The sequence below is a fragment of the Gavialis gangeticus genome, unplaced genomic scaffold, assembly GCF_001723915.1.
Source record: "Gavialis gangeticus isolate Ggan-Ray unplaced genomic scaffold, GavGan_comp1, whole genome shotgun sequence".
Lineage (NCBI taxonomy): Eukaryota > Metazoa > Chordata > Crocodylia > Gavialidae > Gavialis > Gavialis gangeticus.
In genome coordinates this window covers 2,060,030-2,069,720 of record NW_017728959.1, presented here as the reverse complement: position 1 = coordinate 2,069,720, position 9,691 = coordinate 2,060,030, and the positions used below count along the sequence as shown (strand labels likewise).

Below are 9,691 nucleotides of genomic sequence, written 5' to 3'. Positions count from 1 at the left end.
CCTCCAGCAGGGCTGGTAGGATGGGAGGTTGTGGTTGGGGACAGGAAATGAGGTGCCATGGGTATTGGGAACCCCAAGCTAGTAAAGTTCCTTTGTAGTGGATAAAAATGGAGGTTGGACCATGAAGGCCACCATGGGAGGCAGGATTGGGACAGCTGCCCAGGCAACAGCTTGGATACTAATGCTGTGAAACATTCTTGTCGTGCCTTGGGGGGGGTTGATTTTTTTTTTTTTTTTTTTGTCCTGTGTGTTGCTTCAAGCATCCTTCCTGTGGAGGCAGAGGCATCGGCGGCATCAGCAGCGGTATCGGCATCGGCATCAGCAGCAGCACCAGCAGCAGCAGCAGCATCGACAGTGGCATCGGCACCAGCAGCGGCTGCTGCACCAGCAACTAAGACGGCTAAGGTTAGCGAGGAAACTGTCCCCCGTGCTGCCCGCAAGAAAAGGAGACGGGCAAAGCGACAGCGTGTGAAATGAGGCTTCTCCCAAGAACTCTTAAGCTGCGTCAGCCTGGCCGGCTGGCAGGTCTGCTCAGCAGCATGGCTGGAGCCTCTCCATGTTGGGCACGCTGCTCCCCCCTATGTAACTACAGGACAGGGTGTGCTAGGGCACTCTGCCAGCATTGCCTATGGTTGTGACCTTCTAGGTAGACTGGCTGCTGGTAGGAGCTAAAGCCCCAACACTGTACCTGGCCTGGGCCTTTTGTCTAGCCTGCTTCAATGCCAGTAAAATTTGAGCTTGTTTCAGATGCTGTCTCTGAGTTTCTCTTACCCCACCCCCAGTTCAGCATCTGTGGTGTAGACTTAATCCCCAGGTTCAGATAGGCCTGGATCCCATCAGGAAAGGGATGCTGACTGGGGCAAAAAGTTGATTCTGCCTAGTAGGCAGGTGTCCTGCTCAGCCATATAGTAACAAGGCCAAATTATGCTTATTTCATTGTCTTTTCCACCTTTATCAGGAACTAGTTTCTGATGCTGTTCTTTGGCCTGGTGGGTGTTATGGAGGATCTTTCTTCCCTTCCTTACACTGGCCTCTTCTGTTGCCAGAAGTCTCTTGCACTACCCTGTAATAGCTTCTTGCCTAAAGTGATGGCTTCCTTTCTGCAATTGTACTGGTGGTCTAAATTGGGTGCTGGCTTGACAGAAAGGTCTGGCCCCTGGTTGCTGGATTGGGAATTCTAGTGGGCTCATGGGGAAGGGAAAGCTTGGCAGTGCTACTGCTAGCTTGGGGGAAGCAGCATGATGCATGTGGCTGGGGTTACTTAAGGTGTATGCACTTCAGTGCTCCACATAGTCCTTCATTTTCGTCAGCTTTTTGACAACCAAGTGAGCCCTGTTGCTTTTTCCTAAGAGGCCTTTGTGGAAGATATCCAGCTCCCAGAAGAAAACGGCTGTGAAAGGGGGAACCCTGCCTGCCACTAGCTCACAAACCCTAGTTGAACTCTTCAGTACTGCCTGCCTCTGCACTGTAAAGACTTCATTTTCCCCACTCCTGCACCAGTAATGCAACTAGGGCCCATGAAGGCTTAGAGGGGCAAATCCCACTGTTGTCCCACCAAGTCTGGTAGGCTCCCACAGTTGCAGTGGTGCCAGGGGCTCCAGTGTGTATTCACTTAATTTGAAAATTAACTTAGCCTCCTGTGCAGCTAAAAGAAGAGGGTCTATTCCTGTGCAGATTCTAGGTTCTCTCATTCGTCCAACCCCAGGAGTAGGGACTAGGGTTACCATATTTCCAGGTTAAAAAAAAAAGGACACCTCTGTGACAGAGGGGAAGGGCGGGGCAGCGGTGCCCTGCCCCTGCCCATTCTGTTGCCCTTCACTGACAAGTCACATACCCCCCCAGCCCTGCCTGTGTCCCTCAGTTCCAAACAGCAATACCCTCTGGTGCTGCCAGTGCCCTGCACACCCAACCCACAGTCACCCATCCTGCAGCCCCTGCCCCACTGCTGTTGCCCCTCTTGACCTGCAGTCCCTTACCCTGTCTCCCAGCCCTGCTGGTACCCCTCACTCCTGACCTGCAGACGCCTGCTCCCCCCAGCACTGCTGCTTACTCTTTCTCTCGCCTGAGCCTGCATGGGGAGCACGTGACGCCCAACAACCAATTACCTTGTCTGCTGCTCCAAGCCCAAAGCAGCCAGTCTGGGACAATGGAAAACCCAGACGTTTGCCCTTTTTTTAAAAAACCCACCCTGACGCAGCACAGGGGTCCAAAGAAGAGGATATGTCTGGGGAAAACCCAGACATATGGTAACTCTAGGACTGTCAGCACTTCCATGTTTGTGTTTTTACAAAAAAAGGCCATGGGCTAGATGAAGGCACTGCTGTGAAGGCTGTCGTATCTGTGCGCATATATTAACAAAACAAAACTGGTCTAGCATTTGAGTGCCCATGTGGCACCTTTTCAAAGGTGACAGACTTCCTGTAGGTAGATGTTCTGCACTCCAACTGTGTTGGGGAACTTCCCAACTCCAAGTATACTGCTGAAGTAAGTAGTCTCCACCTCCAGACAGTGGGGCAAGGAACTGAAGTCTGCTTTCAGTCTGGTGCTGTTTATTCAGGTGTGAGTCAACAATATGTTCTTAACAGAAACAAACTTGTAAGGGGATAAGAGCCTCAAGGGCAGCCATGGCACCCTGATATTCACTCCCTGTTCCTGTTCTGGCTCAGGGTCCCCCACCTCTATTCTCTCCTGCGACACCTAGATGTTCTTAGGATAGGGAAGCTGCCTTAGGGCCCTAGAGCAAACTTCATGCTGGCCACCTGCCTGCACATCTCTTCAAATTCTGTTGGACTTGCTTCAGTCTTTACACTTAATTAATCCATATGTCGCCCCCCAGGACACCTGTTGCCTCATGGCTAATCATTGCCTCCAAACCTCCCCTAAGGTCAATCATTGTTTAAAAGAGCACATAGCCTAAACCACCCTGCCACCTTAGGCCTCCACTACCTTGCTGAGGCCTTGACCTTCCTGGCTTCTGTCCCACTGCTCTAGTTGGCTCCCTTAGCCTAAACCTGCTGCACTAGATCTAACTTCTCAGGCTCCAGCCCTTGTATGGTAATATGGGCTTTTGGGCTTTTATCTCAGTCCCTCATGGGCTGTTGCCCCTCTGGCAGGGTGCGTCCTGGCCCCCAAATCCTGCCCCTCTGTCAGCTATAGGCTCTCTAACCCTTTCTCTGCCTCTAGTGGACTGTTGGGTCCCTGACTCTGGGTTTGCCTCTCTCAGGTGCTGGGCCCTTGACCCTCTGCATCACTGTCGCTTTCTCTACTGGTGGGTCTTTGGCCTTGAATCTCAGCCTCTCAGCTATACTGCAGCTTCTACCCTGCTCTGTCAAGCTACAGCCTCATGCGCTGTCCTGGTACTTTGGGACCTCCACATTTCCCCTTTTTAGTCCTACCCAGTCCACTGGTTTAAACTAAAAATAAAATAAAAGCCTACCAGATGCAACATAAGCTGCCCCACTCTGGTCATCTACACTTGCAAGCCTTACTTGCAGTGTCCCTGTCACCTCAAGAGACATCCCGACTGTCCTCTGCTGCCCCTGAACTTATAAGCCCAGGGCTGAGTCAAAGCAGGCAGTCTGGCCCCATAGAAGCTCCTTCCTCTCCAGTTTATCTCCCAGGCCCTGCCCCCTTCCCCAGCTACCCAGAGGTGCTTTCTGACTAGGCTTGCTGGCTTTACCTCCTGGTAGCTTACTGCTGCTGCCTAGATACTGCAGGAGTATCTCATCTCCCCTGCCAGACTCAACCCTGCTGGGCTATTGCAAGGCACCCCCCTCCCCCCTGCATTCTGCAATATGCCCTCCTAGCCTGTTTTCCCCCCTATTTCCTTTGTAATCATCTCCTGCTGCTTTTGTCCTCCTCAAACAACAGGAGCCTTCTGGCTTTGTTACAGGACTTATTTCCCTTCACGAAAGACAGGTATGAAGAAAGAGATGGGAACCACTAAACAAGATGGGGGAGAATCAAAAGTACTAACAATCTTGTTTTTCGTATGACCTGCAGCCCAAATGCATGTTGCATGCTCTGCTTTGTCTTCCTGAAATGCTCACAAGCTGGCTTTGTTCTATTCAGATAAGCATGAACAGTCAGTCGGCTGGACTCTTTGGTCGCTGCTTCCTTCGGCAGCTGCATACAACGCAGATCAGATTTCTGCCTAGCAGGTATTGAAGGTGCACTTGGTTGCAGGAACGGGTCTTTCATTTCTCTGACCGGATTTGCAAGCAGATTGTGGTGCTGTGGTTGATTGGTTGCTAATCTGCCTCCTGAGAATGCAGCACAAAGAAGGATGGGACAAGTAATTACCGTTCCCTTATCCATCCTACACCGGGCACATCCTTTTTGTCCTGCCTTCATATACCAAGGTGAAATATTGGTCTACTTACAACCACAGCTTTCAGATCAGCAATATTATGAACCAGGCGTAGGAGGGCCAGAAAAAGGCCAATGTAGTGCCTCTTTTTTTTTTTTTTTTCAAAAAAGGACCTGGGGAACTGAAAACTGGTTAGGATCACCTCAATGCCCAGGAAGTTACTGAAGCATATCCCAGGGAAGGCTATTTGCAAGCATCTGGAGTGAGGAAGGCTGATCACAAGTAGGCAGCATGGATTTACAAATAAATGGTGTCAAACACTTGATTTCCTTTTTTGACAAAGTAACTACTGGGGTGGATGAAGGGAATGCTTTAGATATCATATGTCTGGATTTTAGCAAGGTTTCTAACAAGGCCTGCATGACCTCATAAATTGGAGATGTGGACTAGATTAAACTACTGTAGTACTGATCTCCTGTACTAAGGTAGATAGATAACTAGCTCAATAGCCACAAGCAAAGGGTAATTATTAACAGATCCATGTCAGAATGCCAGGTTTCAAGTGGAGTCCCAGAGGGGGCCTGTCACTTTTCAGTGCATTTATATTAATGATATGGATAGTAGCATAGGAAGCTTCTTGAGCAAATTTGTGGACCACAGGAGACTAGGAAGGATTGGGAAGATGCTGGAGGATGGGAGTGCATTTCAGAAGAATCTCAACAGATTGGAGCTAACAAGAAGTTCAATGCAAGGTGCTAACACTGCATGAAGAATAATCAAAAATATCCATAGTGACACCAGGCCAGATTGTAATCTATCAAGACGCCCAGGTCTCTTCTGCTAGGGCTACTGACTCGCAATGAATCTGCAGTGACACAGCCACTCAAAAGACAAAATGAGGTTTTGGGATGCATCAATAGAAGCATTACATACAAGACACAGAAGGCAACAGTGCCTCTACTCAGCACAGGTTAGGCCTCATCTAGAATGTTGTGTGCAGTTCTAGGCTCCACATTTTTAAAAGGACATGGAAAAGTTTGAGAGGGCCCAGAGGCAAGCAACAAAAATGATAAAGGGCTTGGAAAGCAAGTCATATGAAAGGCTGAAAGCACTAGGCATGTTTAGCTTGCAGGAAAGGCCTCTTAAGAGGGGACATGATAGCAGTCTTCAAACTCCTGAAGGGCTGCCTTAGGGAAGAAGGAAAACACCTTTTCTCTCTTATTGCAGAGAGGACACAGACCAATGGCTTGAAGTTGCAGGAAAGTAAGTTTAGATTAGATAGCTGGACAAACTTCTTCATGGTTAGAATAATGAGGCAATGGAAAAGACTGTTTTAGGAAGTTGCGGACTTAATCTCACTGCAGGTATTCAAGGAGGGGTTGGGCAGTCACTAGTCAGGGATGATCTAAGCATAGCTATGCCCATGTTCTTCTACGGCGGGGGGGGGCAAGATGTGGCCTGCAAGCCACATGCCTACCAGGCCATTCTATCCGGCCCGCAGGGCCCCTACAAAATTTGAAATCTTAATATTTATCTGCCCCTGGCTGCCTGTCATATGGCCCTTGATGGCTTGCCAAAACTTGTAAGCGGCCCTCCACCCAAAATAATTGCCCACCCATTTTATGGGTATTTGCCATGCTTCTGGGCTTTGCTGGCTGCCTCTACTGGCTGCTACGTGTCAAGATGTTTTTAAGATTTCCTCAGAGGCACTGGGTGTTGGCAAGGCTGGGGATTTTGACTGGGGTGTGCCAATGCATCTGCTGGGACTGAAGCTAGAGGTTCCTGGCTAGAGGGTCTTGTCCCTTCACTTAAGATCAGATCAATCACCAGATTTGGGGTCTGGAAGCAATTTTACTCCATGGCCAAATTGGTATGGACTATGTTTTTTTTGCCTTCTTCTGTAGCAGGGAGTATGGCCCTCGACCTGCGATCTTTTTACATTAACAACATTTTATAGAAGCAGGACTGGCTGCCAAAGTCCCCTTGCTTTACCTGTGGTAGGTTAGGGTGTTATGTCTTGTGCTGTGTTAGGATTGATGGTAGTCTTAGGATAATTTGGAGAGGGATAACCTTCCTCAGGCAGAGGGCTGGATTCTCTGGAGGTCCCTTCCAGCTCCACTTCTATGATGGGAGTAGCAACAGCTTGAGAAAAAGTCACTCTCTGCTGGAAGCAAGCTGTATCGGCAAAAGGCAAGAGCACTTACATGGTGGCTCCCAGTGCTAGGTCTGCCCTTTTCACCTTGTGTGCATGGATAGCTGTAGGAGGGCTCTAGCTCTGTTGAGGGGACAAAGCTTTTTGAGATGTAACAGGTAGACATGAGCAGTTTTGTTTTTATTTTAATCCAGTGACATAAGCAGCAAGGAAAAATACACATTCAAACTAGAGCTCCTCAGCAGCCACACCAGAAATGATTTGCATGTTTATTTTTCATTAAAAACCCAACCTCCCAGCACTTTCACCCTTCACATATGGCACAGTCCTCACAAGCAGCAGAAGGGGAAGTTTGACTGCAGAAGGTTTCTGTCCAATATGCTGAGCAGCTCCTGAAAGAGCTGGGCACTGGGCAGCTTTGGTATTTGCTAATCAGGCCAGAGAAGGGTGGCATTGATGTGGAAACTCAACTACAGAGGATTTAGGGGCTTCAGAAAGAAAAGGAGGGCCACACATAGAAACACAAGATCAGCCTCCATGCAAAGCAGCAGCTCCAACTACTGCTAATTTGCTTTGCAACTGGAAGCTCCCAGCCCCACTTCTGCACCAGAAGCCAAGCATTCAGCCCAAGGTAGGGCCCGTCTCTGGGATTATATCTTTGAATTCTTCCAACCAGAGTGGCGCTACTTGAAGCCAATTCCTACCTTGGTTCTGTCACAGAGTACAAAGACTGTCATGAAAGCAGTGGTGCTTTAAGCTTTGGGCCAGATGAGAAGGGGCAGTCTGAAGGCCAGATCCTGCAGACATTGGCCCAGCCCTATATTAAGGGCTGACATCTGGCCTGCAGGGCTGCCCATGGACTGGATGACTTGACCCTGCAGGTCAGGTTGAGCACCACTGGTAGAATCAGGTTCAGAGAAAGACCCACATGCAGAGGCTTTTCATTAGGGTGACCACAAGCTCCAGCCTTGCCCAGCCCATGACCTCTCTCCTGCCGCAATGGAGTTACAGTGGAGCTTTTCCAGGCTAGCATGTGATGATATCCAGGGCCCCGAGACAGACAGCAGGTTAAAAATCAAGCACTGCTTGCAGACGTTAAAAAAAACCCCAAAACCAGCTTTACCAGAAGCAGCAGTGTGTTACAGATGCTGCAGAACCAGGTTGAAGTAAGAATTAGGTGCTTCAGCAGGGCTTTTTGGCACTTTTAGCTAAAGCTAATTCAATCAGCTACTAGATAAAAGTGCCAAAAAAGCCCCACTAAAGTGCCCAATCTTTAGAGATGTCAGACAAGCTGGCTTGAACTAACGCACTGCCTCTTCTAGGCGTGTGCAGGACTTGGTGCAGAAATGTGCTGAGTTTAAAGCAAAGCACTTTTTTTTAATGTCTGCAAGCATCCAAGAGGTCTTTGGACAAAACCCCTTTGGGTGCCTAGCTACACCTGAAAAGCAAAAGGTCTGTGCAAGATCCCTGCATCCAGCACATCTAATGGTACAGGCTGCTGTGATGTAAAAATTCCTAATACATGGCTTCAATTCCTGAATCACTTTGTAGAAACATCTCACATGGGTCCTGTGCTCAGCATGTCACTTCTAGTCTAGCAATGCCAGGAGTCACCAGGGTACAAGTGGGAAGCCTGGGTAGCACCACGAAGGCAGTATTCTTCTGTGGACAGGGAATGTCTGAACAAGGTAATTTGTTTTAAAAAAAAAAGGCCAGCCTTGCAGGCCCATCACCATGGAGCAGGCAGTCTGGGAGCAGTCTCCAAGGTGAGTAGCCACAGTAGCCGACTGCAATACACCTGTACTAGCCCATGATCTCAGTCTTTCTTCACTGGCTTTGACAAGAAAAATGAGTCTTTTCCTGACAAGTGAAGCAGTTCAAACATAAGCCAGCAAGTGAGAAGCTGTTCAGAAAGCCTGAAGATTATTCACAGCCTCTGCAAATGCTGCAGAAGAGTCCAAGCAAGGCTTAGGGCTACAGTGAGACACTAGCTGAACAAGTATAAGCAATCTCTGTTCAATTATAGATTGGGGATGGTTTTCTTTTCCAGAGGTATAGGAAGTGCTGTGCTCCCATGCAGACCACAGGAGGGCAGCAACTTTCCATTCTAGCATGCAGGAACCTTACCCCAGTGCCATCTCCATGGCAGACCAGGTTCCCAGACTGTGCTCCAGCAAGTACAGCTACTGTCCAACTGAGAGTAGACTGAAACACAAGCAACAAAGAATGGGAGCTCTGCATTTTGGGGGCAGAATTTCAGATACTGGTCTTAAGTGTACAGGAAGGCCCTCAGCCAAATTTCCCAAACTTCAGGAACACTCATGTATTTGAGTTGGATTGAAACTAGACTCCACTGAATGATGGGCTGGTGCCATTCCCATGACTGAGGAATAACTCCCAACCCAGGGAGGGCATCACCACACACCTCATAATGACAACTATGGTCACCTGAAAGAAGGCTAAAAATGATCCCAGTGACAGGAAGCCATGAGCCTCCAAGGGGCAGGAAGGCTGACTCCTTTCCCTCTGCCCCTGTTTGAGGGGGAGCCACTAGCCAGCTGCAAGAGCACAGAAATATTCAGCACCCAGTCCCGTCTCTGCCAGGAGAGGTACATTCTTCCCGGTAGGAAGACAAAACAACAAAACAAAGGAAAAAACCCAACAACAAAAACCCCACAACAACCAACACTGTCTAACATACAAGAGCTCCAGAGCCTCATTCTCAAGGGAAAAATTAAAAAAAAAGTTTAGTCACATCCACATACATCACATTATAAAATAAGCAATAATTCATGTAACACTTGCCTGAGCAAGGAGGATGCAGGGAGAGGCTGAGAAAGCTCCTTATTGGTAGGGTCAGAATTCCCCCTTGACCTCTAGCAGGCCAGCCTTTCAAACCTCCACTCCCACCTCCACCTCCTGGACATACAGCTGTATGGCTGGGTGCCAGATAGCCCTAACTGCTGTCAGGCAGGGGCAGGTTCTCAGCCTGCATGCAGCATCCTTGCCAGACAAGGACTACACAGCTAAATTCTAGTCAACGGCTTTGAACTTTGACCATCTCAATGAACCAAGCTTGAAGGAATTCAAAGGCAATTTAGCTTAAATATAAAAATAAATTTATTTTGTTAAAAAATGTTTAAATAGTTTTTAATTTAGAGTTCAGCAGACGCACACAATCACACAGCTGAAAGAGTAAAAAGACTTGGCAGCCAGTCACTCTTGGAAGG

General features: G+C 48.5%; 1 protein-coding gene across 1 annotated transcript in view; it reads left to right on the top strand.

Annotated features, from left to right (window-relative positions):
- NSUN5 (NOP2/Sun RNA methyltransferase family member 5) overlaps window positions 1-746 on the top strand; it is a 10,624-nt gene extending 9,878 nt beyond the window's left edge. Inside the window, exon 10 of the mRNA XM_019509452.1 lies at window positions 261-746. Coding sequence (XP_019364997.1) covers window positions 261-477 — 217 coding nt within the window. The 3' untranslated portion in view covers window positions 478-746. The remainder of the gene's footprint in view (window positions 1-260) is intronic.
- The last annotated feature ends 8,945 nt before the right edge of the window (window positions 747-9,691 follow it).